Source organism: Podarcis gaigeae (genome assembly GCF_964106915.1).
Source record: "Podarcis gaigeae genome assembly, chromosome: 15".
In the NCBI taxonomy this organism is placed as follows: domain Eukaryota; kingdom Metazoa; phylum Chordata; class Lepidosauria; order Squamata; family Lacertidae; genus Podarcis; species Podarcis gaigeae.
Window position 1 is genome coordinate 16,275,077 of NC_139692.1, and position 22,203 is coordinate 16,297,279.

The 22,203-nt window shown below is 49.6% G+C and overlaps 1 protein-coding gene across 1 annotated transcript; it reads right to left on the reverse strand.

Moving 5' to 3' along the window:
- Positions 1 to 477: 477 nt before the first annotated feature.
- Positions 478 to 21,709, reverse strand: TMPRSS13 (transmembrane serine protease 13). The gene is made up of 13 exons (XM_083713649.1): positions 21,218 to 21,709; positions 16,664 to 16,844; positions 15,735 to 15,845; positions 12,472 to 12,594; positions 12,160 to 12,289; positions 10,429 to 10,521; positions 7,391 to 7,434; positions 6,522 to 6,681; positions 5,760 to 5,935; positions 5,524 to 5,622; positions 5,227 to 5,369; positions 4,084 to 4,236; positions 478 to 2,507 (listed from the first exon to the last, which is right to left on the reverse strand). Exons 1-13 carry the CDS (start codon positions 21,239 to 21,241, stop codon positions 2,487 to 2,489), a joined length of 1,458 nt encoding a protein of 485 aa, XP_083569775.1. The 5' UTR covers positions 21,242 to 21,709; the 3' UTR covers positions 478 to 2,486.
- Between the last annotated feature and the right edge of the window lie 494 nt (positions 21,710 to 22,203).

A 22,203-nucleotide genomic window follows, 5' to 3' on the forward strand; every position in this document is an offset into this window, starting at 1 on the left:
GTTGCTCCTCCCTGACCATTGGGCTGCCTGCCAGGCTGATGGGAGTTGGAGTCCAAGAATACCAGGAGGGTGTTCCCTCTCCCTGCACACCCTACTTGCCTTCCCTTCCTTGGGGACATTCAGTGCCTCTCCTTCTTCTTCCTTTAACAAAACAGGTGGCTCCAAGGTTTGCCAGACGGATGCCCAATGGCTTCTAAGCCCTAGGAATCCTGCTGACCTTGCCCTGCTGGAGAATGGTCTTTTAGGAGCCTAATCCAGTAATTGTTTGGCTTCTGTGGGGAGTGGGGGGGGGAATGCAGTCTCTTGGGGAGGAAGTTGCTTGCAGGAAAGACACCACTGGTTAAGGGACTGCCCATCTTTAGGATGAAGTGTAAACTGACCAGGAGAGCATTTTTCAAATGCAAATCCCAGAACTCTGGTTCATCCAATGTAATTGACAGAGAAGACAGGCAAAAGAAGGTATTTCCTCAAACAACACATAATTAAATAATATAATTCATTTTCACAAGAAGTGGCAAAAACCACCAGCTTGGGTGGCTTTAAATGAGGATCAGGCAACACTGTGGAGGAGAGAGGTCTGTTTCCCCAAACAGCTAGGTTGAGCCTTTGTAGTGAGAGGAAGTTACCTCCTAGTACCAGATGCAGGGGGCTAATCATCAAGCTCTGCTTGTGAGCACCCAGATGCATCTGGGAAGTACCCGGGTTCTAGATTTGATGGGCAAGAAGGTCACCCTGTACATCATCCTGTGCCCTAAGATCAGGAGAAGAGTGGCTCTCCCTCCAACACCAGGAAAAAGTCTAAACCCAGGAGCTACAGAAATGCGATTTCAGGAGAAATAATTGCCCAACAGTTACTATCAGGCTAATGTTGAAATGTGTATAAACATTAGAGGCAATTGTGGCCTGGGGTGTGGTCTTTAAAGAGCATGTTGCTGCATGAGGAGCCCCCTAACAGCCCCAGTTCTTTGGGGTAGGCACAGTACTAAGGCTGACTCCTCTTCACACCTCCTCAGTGGCATAGAGTGGGTTGCTAGTGCCCAGGGCCACAAGAGGGATGGGAGGGGAAAAGATGGAGTACACATGCACATTCAACTGCCTAATGGCAGTTGACATCACCCAAGAGATCTCAGTTGCAGAGATAAGAAGAGCTGTTTTGTTGTCTGGAGAGGTCACTCCTGGTTTGCATAGAGAAGACATTGTCAACAGAGTCCAGTGATGAAAGCACACCCTAACAATTTTGTGCCCAGAGCGACCACTCTTGTGCCCTCTCCACGCTATGTCACTGCATCTCCTGTTAGCAAACTTATTATTGCCTCACACCAATTATGTGCATTTTTGTTTGAAGAACTTTGACGCTGATGTGGCAAAATAGCTGCCTTTGCCAGTAGGCAAATGGTACATAGTTGGTGGCTGGGCCCTTGGCTACTGGCAGCAGACACAGATAAGAGGTTCTCTGCACTATAGGAAAGCAGCTTTGCTACCATGGTCTACCTCAAAAGGAGAGGTCATAACTCAGTGGTAGAGCACCTGCTTCACATGCAGTAGGTGGAAGTTCCAGGGTGCCTGGCTAAGAAGATGCCATACCTGAAGCTTCAGGAGGTGGGGCTATTACTACTGCCAGTCAAGCAGACAGTCCAGAGCCTGGTAGACCAATGGCCTGCATCTCACTTGACATTGCAAATGCGAATGCCTCATAGGAAGCCATTGTGCCAGAGCAAAGGAGGCAGGTCCTCCTACAAGGGTGTGTTGTTTAACAGGATGGAGAAGGGCAAAGAAGAGGCTTGTTCCCACGGCAGAGTGTCACAGTTTGGGGACTAAGAGACACCCTTCTGCAGCTTTCCACTCTCCCCACATAGGATCACTGGTGGGGCTCAGTTCCCCAGAGTGGGTGAGTGGCATGGATATACCTAAGGCTGAAGTGTTTCTTAGCTGTGCCCTGAGGACTTCCCAGTGAGGGAGGCTTAGTGGGTAGGTGGGCCTAGCTTCCAAGGTCTTGTGGTGTAGCCAGAGTGATTCTAAAATGCAAAGGAGGCAGAGATGCAGCAGCCAAGGATGCTACAAGGGCTCCTCTTCTGCCCCGTTTCCAATCCATTCCTGGTCCAAACTGCACAAGCACTGAGAAGTGGTCTGTTCCCTTTTAGCCAATGCAACCTGATCCCAAGAGCAGTTCCAGAGCTTGAGCGCAGCTGATTCTCTGGGGAGAACATAATCACACTCCACACTCCTCCCAGATGCTCCATTCCAGGCCCAGCATCAGTCGCATCAGCCCCCAGAGGCACAAGCCAGAGTCCAGGAGGCACTGACAGCAACAGCAGCAGCAGCAGCCCAGAAGTACCAGAAGAAGGGAGGGGGAAAGGTTGTCCTTTGCCACACAGTCATCCTGATGGCCCACGAGCAGGAAATGCATCTGGCCACCCCAGCCTCCATGAGGACCTTTCCATGGGAAAACAGATGTGGTGCTGGGGGCAGAAGAAGCCCTTCTTTTCTCAGTCAGTCTGGCTCTGGCTCTGGAATGGAAGGAAGGAAGGAAGGAATGAAATGAGCCCACGGAAAGCAGCTGCTTCCTCCCCACAACTGGGGAAAAGCAAGAAAGGGGCACCTGCTGCCAGACTGAACTTCGGCTACTCTGGAATGTGCAAGCTTTTATGAGATCTAACATAAGCAGTCGAGTACAGTCATACCTCGGGTTGAAGTAGCTTCGGATTGAGTGTTTTCAGGTTGTGCTCTGCGGCGACCCGGAAGTAACGGAACGCGTTACTTCCAGGTTTTGCCGCTCGCGCATGCGCAGATGCTCAAAACGACATCACGTGTATGCATGGAAGTGGCAAATTGTGACCCGTGCACACACAAATGTGCAGACGCGGAGATGCAGGTTGCGTTCGCTTCAGGATGCAAACAGGGCTCCAGAATGGATCCCGTTCGCTTCCAGAGGTACCACTGTACAACACTTCCTGTTTGCCCAGAGTGGACACACGGGGATGTTGCTCCAGCCAGGAGGACTTCTTGTCACACCTGGTCTGGGGCATCCTCCCCCTGCATGTGACTAGGTAGATGGGCATGTCCCTTAGAGACCCCATAAAAGGGCTGGTCACACAGCCACCTTCCTTTTTCTTCTTCATCGTTTTATTCCATCTCGATGCTTTTGCTGTGTGCTGGCTCTCAGCCAGCAGCACACGGGCTCATCCCCATAGGGGCTGAACTCAAACACTGTTCTGTAACTAGAAGCTAAAGCCTGTCTTCAGGATCATACTGTGAACTGAATGTGAGTAAACTTCTTGTTACTTTTAAGAAAAGACTGTTGTGTCTTTATTCTTTTTAAGGGGTAACAAGGGGTATTTACCAGGAACAAACCCAATCTGGACAAGTCAGATTGGATTGCTTAAGTAAAGAGATTCAAACGAATCTACCAACTAGCTTTCTGCAACATACTGGGGAATGTACACTGCTACTGACTCACTAGCATGAGTAAGAAAGGATAATATTTAATCAATATGTCCTTTCCTACTATCCACAACATTCCCACACTTTTGAACTCCCCAGGGCATCTTCTTCAAGGCAATGAAGAGGAGATGCATTCAGTTGCAAATATAAGTTTCTGTCCACATGGGCATAGCCAGGGGGGCAGGGGAGCAACTGCCCCACGCTAAATCAATTAAATATTATTAAAAATTAATTAAATCAATTAAAAATACTTAGCTAACTGACCAATTGTGTTGCCAATAACTCAGTTCTCTCCCCCAACATAATGCCCACCCCCTCTAAAAAAAATCCTGACTACGCCCATGTCTGTCCACCTTTGTAGGACAGAAGGTGGGTGAAGAATGGCTTTGGCACTAGCTATTTCAGACCTGCCCCCATAACATGACCTAGAAGTTGCAATGAATCAAGGACATGCTTCCCTCCCACTAAGAGGCATGTTTGCTGGCCTAAGAGTTGCTGGACAAACCTCTGATCTTTTAGCAGAGCATTGAAGAAACATATTGCAACCATTTCCAGCACCTCTCCACCTGTGGTCTGCCTGTCAGTCTCCTAAGCTAAAAGAAGTCAGCCGGCCCCCAGCAGGCTCCTCATATACTCCCTTACCTCCATTTTGCTGTAAATCCAGCTAAGCAGCTTTGTGACCTTCGTGTAGACACCAGGCTTGTTCTTCTGGCCACAGCCAGTCCCCCAACTGGTGATGCCAGCCAAGTACCAACGGGAGCTGTCATTACAGACCAGGGGGCCTCCACTGTCACCCTGGGGCAGAGAGAGAAGGTCAGTGGGGCAAGATGGAACCAGAGGCTGGAGAAGGGTGGAGCAGAAGCCACCTGACATTTGGGTCCCCCAGGAGATGTCAGCCACAGTGGCTTGTGAGCAAGGCCCATGAAGGCACCAGATAGGGGGACTTTCCACTGGAGACCTAGAGTTTATGACAGGATGTGTGCTCTGGGCATAACCTCTTCTCATGGCAGCACAGCAGGCAGATCACCTGTCCCAATGTTTTAAAGAGCTGGACAGGACTTGTAATTTATTGAGCTCTCTATCCCCAGAAAGCACAGCCTCATAGGGACACCTCATGCCAGGGAATGGTCTGGATCTGAAGATTGGGGGATGCAGTCGTAGGCAGATCAACTACTCACAGAAGTGGAGGGGAAGTATTCACCCCGCCCCCCTGCCTCCAGCATTTTCAGAAGCAGAGAGAGAGGCAGACACAGACACAGAAGCAAAACAGCTTAGGGAGGAGTTACCCAGCTATGAGATAATGACAAGAGATCCAAAAGGGAGGGAGCAGCTGGGAGACACATCAATTGAGAGTGTGGAGGACCCCCCTCCCCATGGACTTGAAGGTCTGCAAAGAGAACAAAGGAGGCAGAGAGGGGGAGGAACTTCCCATTGGTGTACTCCTTGCTGCAGAAGTAGGATTCAAAGTAGGCAACTGATCTCCTTGCGGAGAGTTGCACATTTGTGCTTGCAACATGATGCTGTAACAAAGGGACTATAAATCTGTCAGCTGCTCGTTAATTCTTATCTGTGAAGCTACCGAAGGAAGAGGGGAACTCTTTACTCTTAACATCTCTGGTCAAAGCACTCCACTTGGTACTCAGCGCACCCACCTCAGCCCCTGGGCATCTGGTACTTGGCTCCTGGCACCAGTGAGAAGAGGATGGGGGATGACCAATCTGAGGGCCCATGGGTACTCTTGAAACCACACCCCCTTGCCTCCTTTCAGCAAAATACCAATCTCACCTGGCAAGCATCTCTTCCCCCTTTCAAGTACCCAGCACACATCATCCGTGGGGTCAGGTAGTGGTCATAGACATTCTGGCTGTTGCAGAGTCTGTAGTCAATTATCTTCACCTCTGCCTCCCGCAGCTTTGGCGATGTATTCTCTGAAATAAGCAGGCCATGATGAGACGGAGAAGCTCTCCTGGGCACACCAGCACCTCCTGTTGGACTTTGCTCTGCAGCTGGCTTGGGGTCCTCTTCACCCCTCAAGCTGCAGCTCTACAACCCATCAGATGAAGAACCCTCACCCCAATTTACCTTCATTCTCGTTTGTCTTGCCATAGCCTGTTATGTAGCAGGTCCTCCCAGGCAGGAACTTCTGATCAAACATGGGGAGGCAGGCTGGGCGGACATTGGCTGAAGCAGAGAGAGGAGAGAGAGAGATTAGTCTCCCCTTGAGGGGGAGGCTGTGGGCTTGTTTCACCAAGGGACCTCAGCACCAGGAAGGCAGGGAGGAAGGTGAGATGTGGCAGCATAAAGTCAGGGAGCTTTACCTGATAAGGTCAGAGGCTTCGAGAGCTTCAGCAGTGCAATGTCAAAGTCATCATGATCATCATCGTATTTGGCATTGATGATGATGTGTGAAACAGGGATGCCTGCGGTAGGCAGGTGCTTGAGGTTGGAGGCCCCAGCATACACCTTCCACTGGTCCAGGATCTTCACACTATTCCTTAGAGGCCCAAAGGATGAAATGTCACACAGGTTAGGGTAGAGTCGCTTCTGCTTTGGCCCAAAGCCATCTTCCTCAGCTGGAACGTATGCTCAGAACATGAATTATGTGTGACAGGGGTGCATGTGAGAGAGAAAACGTGCTTTGGATCAGGACTGGGTGCCAGGTGATGCAGCTACTTTATCAGAAAGAGAGGCATGGAGGGGAGGCAGGGGGCAAAAAGGACAGGGCAGGGGCTGGTGGGGCTTATGTTGCAGTTGGGAGGAAGGTGCAAGCAAACTGGGGGGGGGGTGAGGAAGAGAGTGGAGAGAGGTGACTTGTCCAGGGATGTGGCCGTTGCATCTCCTGCCTTGCACTAACAGGTGGAGTAGGTATCAGGGATGGGATGTCAGAGCAGATAGTCCACTGACTTCCTTTCTGTTGGACCTCCTGGATTCATTGGATCTCATTCTCCAGCCTGCCATGATATCCCTCAGAACTACATGTAGCCACAGTGGAAACCCAGAAGGTCAATTTCCCCCTGCAGATCCAGCCCTCCAACTCAGCCCCCCCCCCCTCACAAGTTTTGGGCAGGGATGTCACTTACATGAAGAAGCAGTGAGCTGCTGTGAGGACCCACTGAGGATCGATGATGGTCCCTCCACAGATGTGAATCGACCCATAGTGCAGGCTCACTTGCCAAGGCCACTTATTGATTGTTGTTTCATTGCCTTCAATAATGCGGCCAGACATTGTTTGCCCACAGTCTACAGGGAGAGAAGACATGCAAGAATCATAGAATTGTAGCATTGGAAGGGACCAGGGGTGCCGGAAGGGCAAGCAGAGAACTCTTGCGCCCCAGGAGAGCTTGTGCCCAAAAGATGCCATGGTGAGATCTGGCATTGCACAGTTCCTTTGCATCACCCAAGGCTTCCTTTAACTCTTCCCCTCCTGCCCTCTCTCTCTAGTGATGTGCCACTCCCATGGCATTCTCTTCCCCTCTCTTGGCCCACCCAGGGACTTTCCTGGGCCTGGGAAGCAGTAGATGGAGACAATGACAGGCAGAGAGGCAGAGCAATGGACGCTAGTTTTGTCTCCACCCCCCTCCCAGATGAGTTTCACAATAGCAACACGGAGACCAAGGAGGAGGAAGCTCAAAGCCAGGCCCACCCTCTGGGTTGCATATGGGAAGACAGGTACATAGGTAGGTGGTGAAGGTGACCGAGGTGAGTGGGGCAATGCCCCATTTGCCCTAATAGACCATCCACCACTGGAGGCTCCTATTTCTCACTCACACCTCTCTGCTGTGCTGGGCCCATGATGCTTCTGCATAATGAAGGGTGTGGACAATGTATGGCAGGGATCACTTCAGGGTAGCTCACAGCTCAGTCTCTTGGGTATAGCAATGGAAATAACATGAGATCCAGGAGGGGACCCCTCCCACCTCCCACCTATATAATAGCAAAGTCTCCTTACTTGTGCATCGGAGGGAAACATACTTTCCAGTGCCACATTGGGACCTTGAGGAAAGACAAAAACAGACTCTGTTAGATTTCAGAGGATGGGTCCAGCAGGCTGCAGAGTCAACACAATGGGATTCCCTAGTCAAGAGAATCGAGGTGGGGTAGGATCATGTCTCCAAGAGCCAGCTAGCCACTTAACTTACACATGGAGGTGCCAGGAAGGACCACATTCCCCCTGAACCACAAATAGGCTTTCTGAGCACCTGTGTGCCAAGAATAAGCAGGCTTGACTGGAACAAGCATGGAAATGGATCTCCATCCCTGTGCTAGACAGCTCAGGGAATCAATGATCCAAACAGTGCCCAGCAGATTAATCTAAGAGACAGTGGCTTTCTCAAGGCCTCCTTGGCTAAGGGAGGATTTGAGCCACCTCGCTTCTCAAAGTTCAGCATTTTTCATGGTTCCACTGACTCTCTTAAACCAGACTTTTCGAGGGTTAAGGGGCCCCAGTCAACATATAATAAACCTGGCAGACTTAGCTGGAGTTCTTTTGCCATTTCTAGTTCTTAGCTAAATAAAACACATTTAAAAGAGTTGTGGGATGGCGATCTCACATGCTCCAGTATGTATCAGGTGAGCCTGTAATGGCCATTTCCTCATTGCAGTTCAGAAGGGCAAACTCTAGCCAACAAATTGCCTCCCCAGTCTTGGGAGGATGGTCAACAAAACACTTGGTTAAGCAATAATTGTTAATTTATGTTCTGGAACTCACACATTTTAAGGTGTGAAAAGTCTCATCTCTCACAGCTCCTTTGATGTTAGGGATTTTGTTCTTTAAAGGGAAGTAAGGCCTTGAATAATTTTGCATAGCAGATGGCACCATTGTCAGGAAGCACATGGTAAACTGATCTCCTGTGAAATTCACAGCTTCAGCTAACAACATCTTTGTAATCTGGCCTGAGAGAGACACAAATCTGGGGGATCTTTCTGTACACAAAAACACACACCCCGTTTAAACAATTTTCAAAAGTTACACAAAACTATATACAATAACCACACAAAATCATGTAATTTAGGGTTAGATTCAGATTCCAGACACATGTAGAATAGACCCACTTAAGATCATGGGACTTAAGTTAGTAATGAAGAACTGAACTTCTGTTGATGGTTACCAGTAAGCATGATGGGAAGTCTGGAACCAACACACAGGAAGGTGCCCTAGACCAGATCAGTCCATTCATCCACATGGCCAAGCAGCTGTCCAGGGTCTTGGACAGTGGCAGACGGTGGGGTGTCTTTCCTTGATTCTTTCCAATGTGATCCAATGTGATCCAATATGTGGCCCTCAAGGACTTTTTTGGCACCCTCTGCAACATCTGACACACACACACACACACCCAACCCTTGCACTGCCTTCCCAAAGCCAGTTAAGTGAGTCACTGGACTTTGTAAAGTGCGGGTGAGAGCTCTGACAGGGTCCTAGAGTCCTCCAAACGCCTTCTTAAAGGCTGGTTAACACTTCCCTAGCTTTGGGAAGGAAGTGGAAGGGCATAGGTGTAGCCAAGGGGGCAGCTGCCCCCCTAAATCAAGTAAGTAAATAAAAATAGTTAACTAACTGAGGTTCTGCCCCCCCCAACATGAAGCCTGCCTATGCCCATGTGGGAGGGCACCCTGCCAGAGCCCCGCACCTCCTTCCCAAAGTCTGGTGCCTTGCTTAACCAGCTTTGGGAAGAAAGGGGTGGGCATCAATATTTTGTCTCGCTGCACCAACACCACCCTGCACAGTAATGTATGGCCTGTGGGTTCCCTGTCGAAGTACGATTGCAACCCAGTTGGGCCACCCTGAGCTAGAAGGTAAAGGTAAAGGGTAAAAGTAAAGACCATTAGGTCCAGTCGTGACCAACTTTGGGGTTGTGGCGCTCATCTCACTTTATTGGCTGAGGGAGCCGGCGTACAGCTTCCGGGTAATGTGGCCAGCATGACTAAGCCGCTTCTGGCGAACCAGAGCAGCGCACGGAAACACCGTTTACCTTCCCACCGGAGTGATACCTATTTATCTACTTGCACTTTGACGTGCTTTCGAACTGCTAGGTTGGCAGGAGCAGGGACCGAGCAACGGGAGCTCACCCTGCCGTGGGGATTCGAACCGCCGACCTTCTGATCAGCAAGTCCTAGGCTCTGTGATTGAACCCACAGCGCCACCCGCATCCCCCTGAACTAGAAGGTACTCTTGGGCTGAACTTCCCTGCAGGAGGAGGCCCATCCAGGATTGCATGATGAGTTGCTGTATGGCAGGAAGATCTATGGATACCTGGATTTGGGGTAGATTTGTGGCAATGGAAGGATGCAGCCCTTGGCATTCTGGGTAGGCAAGCAAGAGAGGGAAGAAGCTGGAATCTACTCATTCTAGTAATCCCTCTGCCCCTCCTCCCATGCAATGCTTGCATTATGTGTGTGGTGTGTGTGTGTAGGTGCATTTAATGAAATCTACAATCCCCACCCCCTGACTCACCCAAATTTTAGTCAAACCATGCCCCTTACTGCAAGCTTCTAGAAATAGTCACTGGGATCTGTCACAGTTTGTTTACGCCAATAGCAGAGCCAGCCCTATCATTTGGTATGGGGACACAGCTGCTTCAAGCGGCAATGAGCTGGTGGAGAAAGAGCCGTGTGCACCACACAGTCAGTTCTGATCCCCTAAGCTCACTTCCTGCCCTCAGGGGCAGTGGAGGGCATGGCCTCTTCTCCAGCCATGTTGAAAGAAGATTCAACAGTCAGTTTGGTTGGTTTCTGTATCAGAAATGGGGGGGGGGTGAGGTGGGAGTGGCACCATCTGGACCTTTGCCTAAGGTATGAAAATCTCCTGGGCTGATCGTGGCAGGTCCCAAGATTGGAGAGGGGCCAGCGCAGCCCCACCGCCAGTCTACAAAGGGGCAATCAATAACAGCTGACCAATCTTAGCAAGGGGTTGCTACCCTGTCTCAGAAACTCACTGGTAGGAGGGAAGTGCTGTCCTCTCCCCTTTCCAAAGGCCACTCCTCACTCCCTTACCTGCTGAGGCTCTGCTGGATTGTGCTGTTCATTTCTCCGGCTGTGAAGCTGTTCCCAGACCATGAGAGAGGGGCATAATCTGTTAGGGAGGCACTGGGGAGACAAAGGAGGCCGTGGTCAGGATGCGAGAACCAGCCTTTGGGGCGCAAGGCCTATCTTGGGCAGTGGTGTAGCGTGGGTTGTCAGCACCCGGGGCAAGGCAAGTAATTTGCGCCCCCTAACCCGTGGATTTGCGCCCCCTAACCCATGGATTTGTGCCCCCTAACCCGTGGATTTGCGCCCCTAACCCTAACCCCCAGATGTTGCGCCCGGTGCAGCCGGCCCCCCCTGCACCCCCACACTACGCCACGGATCTTGGGGCAGCCCCAGCATATGTTTGTACTAGACAGAGGCAGTGGAGGGGGCACATGTGGATGAGATGGAAGGTGGAGGGGGTGTCTAGCAGGGGCTGCCCCCGAGGGAAGCAGAGGGATGTCACCCCCACCTGGGCCTATTGCAGTGGGAGGGAGGGGAGGGGCGCCCCACATAGAATCACAGAACTGTAGAGATGGAAGGGACCCCGAGGGGCATCTAGTCCAAAGCCCTGCAGTGCAGGAATCTCAACTATGGTCATCCAACCTCTGCTTAAAAACCTCCAAGATAGGAGACTCCACCACCTCCGGACTGTTCCACTGTCAAACAGCTCTTACTGTCAGAAAGTTTTTCCATATGTTTAGTTGGAATCTCCTTTCTTGTAACTTGAGAGCAGTACATGTGAAAAGGATCTAGGAGTCTTGGTTGACCACAAACTTGACATGAGCCAACAGTGTGACGCGGCAGCTAAAAAAGCCAATGCAATTCTGGGCTGCATCAATAGGAGTATAGCATCTAGATCAAGGGAAGTAATAGTGCCACTGTATTCTGCTCTGGTCAGACCTCACCTGGAGTACTGTGTCCAGTTCTGGGCACCACAGTTCAAGAAGGACATTGACAAACTGGAATGTGTCCAGAGGAGGGCAACCAAAATGGTCAAAGGCCTGGAAACGATGCCTTATGAGGAACGGCTAAGGGAGCTGGGCATGTTTAGCCTGGATAAGAGGAGGTTAAGGGATGATATGATAGCCATGTTCAAATATATAAAAGGATGTCACATAGAGGAGGGAGAAAGGTTGTTTTCTGCTGCTCCAGAGAAGCGGACACGGAGCAATGGTTCCAAACTACAAGAAAAAAGATTCCACCTAAACATTAGGAAGAACTTCCTGACAGTAAGAGCTGTTCGACAGTGGAATTTGCTGCCAAGGAGTGTGGTGGAGTCTCCTTCTTTGGAGGTCTTTAAGCAGAGGCTTGACTACCATATGTCAGGAGTACTCTGATGGTGTTTCCTGCTTGGCAGGGGGTTGGACTCGATGGCCCTTGTGGTCTCTTCCAACTCTATGATTCTATGATTCTATGATTCTATGAAGCCATTGGTTCGAGTCCTACCTTCCAGAGCAGGACAAAACAAGCTTGCTCCCCATTTCCAGGCTAAAGATACCCAGCTCCTTCAACCGCTCCTCATAAGGCAGGGATCTGTTTATCTCCTCCTTTTTTGCTGGGAGAAGCAGGTAAGCCACACCCCTTCCCTGTGGGGTGACAGCGAGGAGGCGCCTGGCGGCAGACGCTTGGGAAACTGCCCCAGGAGGAGCAGGGGGGTTGCCTGCTTGTCTCTCCCCGCTCCTGCCTGCCTGCCTGCTGCCCCCACCCAGGACTTACTTGAGGAATCCGAGCTGCCGGCAGGTCTTCCTGGATAAATCCTCCGTCCAGTCTTTGCTGCACACGGGCAGCCACCGCTTCTGGGGCCCCGAGTAGACCTGGAGAAAGGACTCGTTCCCGGCGAAGCGCACTGCAGAGCCGGAGAGGAGGAGTCAGTGAGGACCACGAGGAAGAAGAGGAGGAGGAAGACTCAGCTTCAAGCCCGTCGCTCGCCGGAGTAAGCAGGAGACCCGGCGAGCACTTGCCCGGCCCCAGCTCCACAGGTCGCCCCACCCCACCACCCTCTCTCCGCACCCCCGGGGAAGGCATTACCGCAGTCCAGCTCGTCGCTCCGCTGAGAGCAGTCGGCGACCCCATCGCAGCGCACCGCGTGGCTGTCGCAGTTCTCGGCCGGCTCCTTGTAGACGATGCCTGTGCCAGAGCGCCAGAACAAGACTGCGAGGGGCAGAGAAAGAGGGAGAGGGATTCGTGAATCTCGCCGCCTTTTCTCTGAGCTGAGCTGAGCTGCGTTGACAGATTTTCTCGGCTTCGAAGTTGTTCTGTGTTTACGCTCCCGTGTTCTTTGCCACGGCTTGTCCACCAGGTGTCAGGAAAGCTCCAGCAACCAGCAGAGGGAAGCTGTTATGCCCTGAAGGGAATTCCAAGCCTTCAGAAAACACCACGTCTTTTGTCAGGGCTTCGTGATCCTCGTGACCTCCAGAGGATAAGGAGGACACTCTCCTCCCACACACAGAGCATGTGGTCAAAGTGAGCATGACGATCCCTCATAAACTAAATGACACCAAAAGTGCTTCCATATTAGATGCTGACCACACTCTGTTCATTTTTCAAAAACAAAACAGGGCACCTGCCTGATACAATCATCAAAAGGTAATTGGGAAGGTGAAAAGAGCCCTGCAGCTGCCACCAGGCCCAAGGCCCAACGGTCAACTATGGCAACGGTCAACTTCATGCGGGATCTGAGAGCCTCAGCAGTCCTGTCTCCCCTCCTAATTCCCAGCAACTGGCGTTTACTGCATCCAATATTGGAAGTTCCCCCAATGCTTTCCTTGTGCTCCTCCCATGTTCATCAGCTTGCAGAAAATTCTGCTTTAAAATACAGGTGAAGGAAACAAAAGCATAATCTGTACCAGTGTGGGTCGCCTTCGGCCAGGGCTTTTTTTTTGCAGCCGGAACTCACTGGAACTCAGTTCTGGCACCTCACAAGTGGGTGCTATTGCCATTATAAGAGAACAAGGGAGGCATTTGTGGCAAGTTCTTGCAGATCTTTTTCTAGAAAAACAGCACTGACTTTTTCACACTGTGCTTACTGCCTTGTGACATATGTACTGGGCAGGGGAGCCCAACACATCACTTTCACAATTACTTTCCTGGTCAGTGCTATTTTTGTGGCACAGATTTTTTGAACCTGACCTTATGCTAAAATGGTTTTGTTTTTTTGTTTTTTTGTTTGTTCTGCCTATATAAAAAAAGATTCATGCAGTGGAGCTCAAATGGAAACATTTTAGATTTTTTTTTTAATTACAAGAATATTTCCCAATTGGCACTATTTTAGGAGTGACAGCCTCCTCATATTTTAATGAGTGCCAAAACACCTATATTAGAAAAAACAACAACACTGTAATAGCACTTAAATGAAAAATCCTTTTATGTGCAAATTTTCAAAAAGGATTTTTCTTTTTTAAAATCTGCACTGCTAAAGTCACACTGATCTGGAGACAGCCATTCCCTTCCCTGTGCAGATGGCTATGCCATGGTATGGAATGGGAGCAGAACACAGTGGGGTGTGCGCACAGAACAAGCTCGGGACCCTCTGAAGCATGGATAATCAGTTGCCACGGCATTCATAGCTTACTGAGAAGGTCAACAAATGGGCAGCCTCAGGAGCCACCCTTCTGCAACCATCCAAAAGGAGGAGGATGGGATGGATGCCAAACAAAGGGGGCCTGGCCTGCAGCTGCTCCCCCAACTTCTCCCTTCCCAATTGTTGACTCCAAAACAGAAGAGAAAGAGAAGAAGGCTCCAGCTAATGTGTCCTTGTGGAAATGTGGGCTCTCAGCCAATTTTCCAAGGAAGGGAGGAGCCATGAATCCAGGTCACATCTAAAACTGGGCGGGGAGTTCTCAAGACAGGCTTGGCAGAGTCAGAACCCTGAAAAATGGGGCACCCGGTAACACCATGTCATTTGCATTTATTTGCCTGTTCAAACTACTTGTTGCCTTTGCGTTGCTTCCTCATTTTAAAATCGCAACAGGTAAGCCTCTTATACACACCATACATTTAAAACACATGACTTCCCCCAAAGAATCCTGTGAACTTTAGTTTACTCCCACAGCTACAACACCCAGAATCTTTAACGAACTACAGTTCCCATAATTCTTTGGGGGAGGTCATGTACTTTAAACGTATGGTGGGTACATAGTCTTAAGAACGTGAAAGAGGAGCAAGGAAGAAGAACACACACAGGTTTAAGGGACAGCAAGGCCCCTCCCATGAGCCACAGGACTCTCGGCTCTTCAAAACAGATGGAAGAACTCCAAGGGCCAAATTTACCCACCCACCAGGGTATCTGTCATGTTTCCTGCCCTGCAGTAGAATTGAAGGCGAGATGATGTTTGGGTTGTTGTGTGTCTTCTGATGCTGCAGCACATACAGGCCCCTCAGCCAAGTATTTGGTTTCTGGCTCAGTCCCCCCTTGTCATACTGCGATTAGTTATTTACTCTCACACCCAAACAGCACCCCATGAGAGAGAAAACAGAAGCTTCTACGCACAAATACATACCAAAACAACCTCCCCCATCTGGCACACTCCAGATATTTCAGACTACAACTCCCATAATTCCCAGGCAGAATGGCTGTGCTAGCTGGGACTGATGGGAGTTGTAGTCCAAATAATTTGGGGTGGTAGACAAGAGGTTTGGAAAGAAAAGATTCTGTAAATTCATCCCCACTCTAAAAAAATAAACATTAGAGGGGAAATAATATATGCAAACATAAACAACCTGATTTCTCAAAATAAAAGAAATATGAGAAGAAAAGACTTTTCTACCTCTCAAAGCCCCTGTGTGTTTTGCCTAAGGACACACAGAGAGAGGTGGGTAGCTGCAGCTGGTTTTTGTAGTTCCAGAGATGGGGGGACTCAGCCACTGTGTATTTCTTCTTTCCAAGGCTCTCTGGTGAAACCTGATGCCTGCCTAGCACCTAAAACAACCTCACTTTAATGTCTTCTCCATCCTCCCCCCACTCTGTTTTAAGACTGCAGCCAAATGGAGACTCCATAGCTTCAACATAAGCCAAAAAAGTTCTCTCTCTCCCCAGTTCATTTGCCATCTAGCCTCAGGTCTGGAGATCTTAAAAGCTCACACTCTGTTTTGTAATATTTTGATTGGCCTAAAAGGGAATTGCCCCAATATGAATTTCCATTACCTTTACCTATATTCAGGGATATTTTAAAAAATATCCCATAAATTGTATGAGATCTGCCCTCTTCTTCAAGCAGAATGTTCATTCCCAGGAATGAAGGAAGAGCAGAGACACATTCCTCCCCACCACAAATGAGAGGAGAAGGACTCACATAGCAGGATGAGGGCCACCAGAAGCACAATGAGGATTAAGATGCAGACAATGAGGGCCAACCTCTTCTGGCCCATCCTCCAAGACGCCTTGAATGTTGGAGTGGAGGAGGCTGTGGTTGGAGAAAGAAAAATACCAGATTGGTTACAATTATGAAATACCCCTAAAACATCCAGTTTGCTATGGTTAAGTCCGCACAATAGAAGGAAATTTTGGAGAGAGACTCTATTACAGAAAACCAGACTCACATGTCCAAGCAAAACTGAGTTGCAAGGAGCATTTGGCTAAAATTATTTGTCTCCTTTTGCTATTGTCTGGACCATTCCTCCCTTTCCATTTGTACATTTAAATGTAGAACTCCTTCGACAATATTCAACCAATATATGGGGTCCCTCCTTCTACCCACAATTACTAATCAAGAAATTTCAATAGTCCAAGGCTCAAGCAGAGCCCAAAATATATGTTAAGCTTTTCGCCCATCTCTCCTGGACAACAGAAGAAGATTTTCCAAGAACACATTTTGCAATATGTTTTTTAAAGACAAACTCATCTTGACTAGCACTGTTTGAAAATCTTTACACCCATCCACTGTCAGTAAATCAGGATTTACAGTCTTTGTTTCTGTATTAATTTCTGAAGGCCAATTAGGTTCCTCGTTCTTGGGGACACCTGCTTCCTTCCGTCCCCTGACTGTGCTCATTTCTTCCTTCTCTGCTGTGTTACCCTGAAATCCCAGAAGTTAAGAAGAGGAAGGGATGAGTTAACACTTTGCCTTTCTCCATTAGCCCCTTGAAAGGTTGCAGATGTTCTTGACTCTGCCAGTCCTGCCTGGGATATACCATCCAGACTCCCCCACCTCAATATACATCCAGCAGCAGCAGGGACTTCCATCAGGTGGCTTCCTTCTCCCCACCCCACCCTCCATCTTACCCCTTGAGGTCTCGCGAGCCACACAGGGCACAGGAGCCAGTCTGGAGTCTGTAGGGTAGGGTCTGAAGGCAACTCCTCGAATGGTCTCTTCTGGTGGGGGAGGTTGGGCCAGGATGGGCAGGACAGATGATGAGGCACAAGAGCTGGGATTCAGGTTGGCATGATGCACGGTTGGAGTTTCCTGCAGGTAAAAAGGGTTCAGACTGAATAAAGGGTTCTGAAAAGGCTCTCATGTCATAGCTATTTCTCTGATGGAGCCAAAGGTCAACATGAATGAGGCCTTAAAAAAAGCCTCACTCATGTTGGAGAAGGTCACAGCTTCAATCCCTGGCATCTCCAGGTGGTGCTAGGATTGTCCACTGCCTGGAGTGCCAGTCAATGTATAGAATTCTGACATATACCCAGCTTCCTATGCTCAGCTCTTAGCGTTCATCAGTAGCCCTGGAGAAATCCCACCATTTTTAGTAGGTCTGACCTTGAAGGCTATAGAAGCATCAAAGCAGAGATGCCTCCATTGCAGGACCTGCCTGCCCACAAAGTGGGGTGAGGGGCAGGGCTGGATTAACCATTAAACAAAATAGCACAAGGGACGCAGGTGGCGCTGTGGGTTAAACCACAGAGCCTAAGACTTGCCGATCAGAAGGTTGGCGGTTCGAATCCCTGTGACGGGGTGAGCTCCCGTTGCTTGGTCCCTGCTCCTGCCAACCTAGCAGTTCGAAAGACCATCAAAGTGCAAGTAGATGAATAAGTACCACTCTGGTGGGAAGGTAAACAGCATTTCCGTGCACTGCTCTGGTTTGCCAGAAGCGGCTTAGTCATGCTGGCCACATGACCCGGAAACTGTACACCGGCTCCCTCAGCCAATAAAGCTAGATGAGCGCCGCAACCTGAGTCGGTCATGACTGAACCTAATGGTCAGGGTTCCCTTTACCTTTTTAAAATAAGCACATGCTTAGGGCATCAAGGGAAGGGGGGATTCCTTATCTCTACTAAGTACAGAAGCAGATGTGTTGTGTAAGATTGGTTTTGAGAATCTGATCAAAGACTTTGCAATTAGAAAAAGTAGGAGAATTCCCCCCCCCAAAAAAAATATAAAGTGGAAGTATACAAAAATAAACATTACTTTCCATCTCGCTGTAGGTTTCATTTTGAAAAAAATATAATTTAATTTTATGGTTTATTGTTGTTTATATTTTGAATTAGATATATATATGGGGGCACCGAACTCTTTTAAGTGCTTAGAGCCTCTAAAGGTCTTAATCTGGCCCTGCTGAGGCAGTTGCCTCAGACAGCAGATCTGGGCCCAAGGAGAACCCAGCCAATCTTCTGTACCACACTGCCATGCCCCCACTGCCCCCTCCTTGACTGTGAGCGTGCCCCCCATGGAGGCAGGGGTAGGGCACAGTTCTGGAGGAGGGGGAGGCAGCGGGATGGAGCAGTTTGCCCCAAGATGCAAAATGTCCCGGACCAGCCCTGTGCTATTGGCCAGGAGTCCAGGCTGCAAAGGGACCTCCAGAAATGTTTTCCTAAGCTGCTTCTTCAAGGGATGGGAACACAGGGCATCTTCGCGAAGAAGTCACCTGATCGATTCTGGTGTGACCTCTGTGTGTGCATCTAGTTACTGCAGATGGCTCCCCCTCAATGAGGCCACCTTGTTGAGTCAATCCTTAGTATCTGTTTGAGCAACCAAGGGAGGGGGGATTGGGTCCTTCAGTTCATGCACTTCCTTCCCTGGAAAGGCAGTGGCTGCCCCCACCTCTGCTTTGGGAACACACCTATAATAGCCAAGGACTGGTTATTTGCATCTGCTTGCTACTGTCTTCCTTGTGGGCAAAGGCAGGCAAGTCTCTTGGGCAAGAAGCCTGGGGTGCCTCCGACCTGTTGTCACTTTTCCAAGAGGGATTCAAATGTGTGTGGGAACTTTAGGTTTGCACAGTTAAAGTGAATTAAAGGGCTCTATCACTCTAGCGCAGAAAATCCACTTCAAGAAAGCATCGAATATTTTGCAGTTTGGAAAGTGACAGTGAAAAGCACTGGAAATGTGGGGTGATTGAATGTAGAAACACCCTGCGAGCACATTAGGATGAATTCAGGATAAATGTTAGCTGTTGTATAACAAATCAGAAGGAAGGCTCAATAAAGACCAGACTGAGTCCACATCCACACTATCTATTCAAAATACTCTTATATCGCTTTTACAGTCGTGGAGAATCCTGGGGGTTGTAGTTTGTTAAGGATGGTGGATCTATGAACCCCACACTCTTAGCAAACTGCAGTTCCCAGCATTCTTTGAAGGAAGCCATGGTTGTTAAAGTGTTGTAAGGGTGCTTTCAATGGATTGTGTGGATCTAACAGTAGTCTAACAACTGCATTTGCTTTGTGCAAACAAACCAGGGCAAATAGATGCTCCATGTACAAGTCATCTGGAAGAGTCCAAAGTCAGAAATGTCTACTCACACAGGGTGAGGACTCAACGCCAAGTTGCCAAGACTGAGAGGAGGTAGATCTGGGAGTATTTATAGCAGACAGTGGCACCCGATTGGCCCTCTGCTGTCATTTGACTTCCTAGGCCAGGAGGCTTATGGACTGTTTTGTACATTCTGTTAGAAATGTAAAAGTTTAATGTAGTGAGTGCAATGTGCTACTTTGTATTCCATTCTTAGTAATGTTATACATAACTAGTTTTAAGACGGTTCTACAGCAAAGCTTTGAAACTCATTTTTTGGGGCAGAAAGCTCAGTTATCCAGATCAGGGATTCTGCTGAACGACTCCAACATGTGCCCCAGCCGAAACTACCAGAAAATTCCACCCTTCTGCCCTGCAGCAACTCTGGTAGTGCAGGGAGCAGGTGACCAGCAGTGCCTGATAAATGATGATCCCAGTTCCAACCTGGCGCTTTTCTAAATGCAGGGGTGCCTCCCAGGGCCCTGGAATGCTGCTGGGCCATCATGTCACAACCAGGTGGAAAATTCTCTCTCTCTGATTCACTAACAACCTTATTAACTGGATCACCATCATCTTTTTCACAAACTGCTGCTAGCCCTGCTGTGGGGCTTATAAGCCTGGCATTGTGTGTGGTGAAATGGGAGTGAGGGGAAGGTTTCACTCCCACACTCCCATGTCACTGCTGCAATTCAGTTTGCAGGGCTTCCCTCCCATTACTGCTTTTAAGGGGAAATGAAATGGCCGAGAGACCCAGCCGCAGACCTCCTGTGTCATCCCATCTCCTTTTTGGCCCCAATGCAAGCTTTGGTTTGGCCCTGACAAGCTCCAAGAGGGCTTCTCAGTCATCAGTGCCACATGTAGGGAAAGGCAGCCCTCATGTCAAAGAAGAGACAGAAGAACAGGGAACTGACTGTTTCTCCAAAGGGAAATAGTTCCTGCTCAAGACAAAGGAGGCACAGCCAGAACTTTCTGATTTCTAAGCTTTTGTCAGAGGGCCAGATAGAATCTGCCTTCTGACTGTCAGCACAGCTTCCAAAGACCTGTTTCCTCTACGTGCATCAATACTTGAAGTTCTGATGGCTTTTCAGGCCTAGGATCTTTGGGCTAATCCTAAAAGGTGTTGAGCAGCATGAAGTCAGTGTGTAGAGGCTTCCGCTGAGTTGTGTGGCTAAATATATATAAGCAGACATGGACACACACAGGCTGAACCGCTTGCCTCCTCCTTAAAAAAGGTGTAAATTGCTTGCACCCCTGGTCACAGCAGAAAGAGGGCAATTAGATATTTGGCATGGACCCCCACCAACATCCTTTGGTCTAATTGGGAGGGAGGGGGAAGAAGCCCCCGTCCATGAGGCCCACCTACCAATGCAAGCACCACAATGGGCACACTGTGGGGCCAACCTTTCTACCAGGATCTTGTCTTGGGGTTCTCCTTGCAGCTGTCCCAAACCATCTGCAAGCACCACCAGCCTCAGGACAGCTACTCTGAAGTCCTGCGGTTTTACCACCACCCACAGCAGCAATCCTGATTATTCAGCTCCAGGAAAAGGAAAACAGTGGCTGTTGACCAAACAGTGGCTGTTGACCAAACATGAAAAGGAGGCAGAGGAGAACACCAGAATGTTTTGGCTCCTGGCCTGGCAGGTTTGAAAAGTTGCCAGAAAGCAGTAGGGGATGGGAAGATTGCTCAGCATCTCCCCCAGGATACTATAAGGAGCAAAGGGCTTTGGTAAGGAAGGAAGCCTGAGGTTCAGTCTTAGGAAGAAGAGCTTGCAAACAATACTGCGCATTGGGCTAAGTAAACAAGTAGGGCTGGGCGGTATCTAGTTTTCAACATCAGGATCTATCACCAGCAACTGCCCCAGGATGCCAGCTGGTGGTGCTGAGGCTACGAGGAAGGGAAAACAAGGAAGTATCAGGATCAGGGAGAGCAACCTTGTCTGTTGTCAGCCCCACAAGTGAGGTCTTTTTGCCCAGCTGGGATTCTCAGGACAAGGCTCAAGTCCACCTCCCCCCACCTCCAGCCTGTTGCCCTGTTTCAATCAGTCTCCGCCCCTCACCCCATGACCCACATCAAGGCCCCTGCATCTCCTCCTCTGTTGACTTACCAGGCTCGCTGGTCTCTCTTCCATGGCCTCTTCTCTCTGCCAGGAGCTCTGGGTCACTGCCACCTCCCAGTGCCCATGGTGAACTGCCAAGGGTGGCCTTCCTGCTCACTCTTGGGCTGTGGATGCCAGCCAACCCAACGGAGTGGCAACTGTTCCGAATGGGGAGTCCGTCCGTCCGTCCGTCAGGCCTGCCTGCCTGCCTGGCTCACTCCCTGTTAGCTGTGTGGCAACCACAGATGGAATCCAGGGAAGAAACTGGACCAACCTGAAGCGCTGCTGCTCAGCTCTGTGTTCCTTCCCTGCCAGATTCCCAGAGGCAGGTGGAAGGTGTTGCCCTTCAGGTGTGCTGGGACGGCTCCCACTGGGACAGCTCCCTCCTGGCTCAGAGAAGTGGCCCTTGAAACCCAGCTAGGGAGGCATCACACTGACCGCACCATTAGCTCTTTGAGCCTGGAGCCTGCCTAGCCTTAGACCTTTAAAGAGCCTTCACAGGCAGGCAGGCAGTATCGGGGAGCCCCACCCACTTGAGGTCATCATCAGGAGCAGGGGAGGAGATGGTTTTCCTTGACTCAGGAGAGACAACAGCATGTCAGTTGGAAGGAGTAGCAGAGAGACAAATTACCTGGCCGGGGAAACCACCCAGGTCTGGGTCCTGCTGGGGAGCAGAATTTCTTTGGAAGCTGCTTCTGATCTCTGGAAGCCTCTCAATTGCCACTAACAGCACACAGAATTACAGTGGTACCTCGGGTTACAGATGCTTCAGGTTACAGACTCCGCTAACCCAGAAATAGTATCTCGGGTTAAGAACTTTGCTTCAGGATGAGAACAGAAATCATGTGGTGGTGGCACGGCAGCAGCGGGAGGCCCCATTAGCTAAAGTGGTGCTTCAGGTTAAGAACAGTTTCAGGTTAAGAACGGACCTCCAGAACAAATTAAGTTCTTAACCTGAGGTACCACATTATAATTATTTTATTTTATTTTATTTT

Excerpts from the sequence above, each read along its gene's own strand:
- TMPRSS13 (XM_083713649.1), bottom strand. The coding sequence starts at position 21,241 with ATGGAAGAGAGACCAGCGAGCCTG. Across the intron at positions 6,682-7,390 it reads TGTTTCCCTCCGATGCACAA|ACTGTGGGCAAACAATGTCT; the intron begins GTAAGGAGACTT and ends CTCTCCCTGTAG. Across the intron at positions 5,370-5,523 it reads CAAGACAAACGAGAATGAAG|AGAATACATCGCCAAAGCTG; the intron begins GTAAATTGGGGT and ends TGCTTATTTCAG.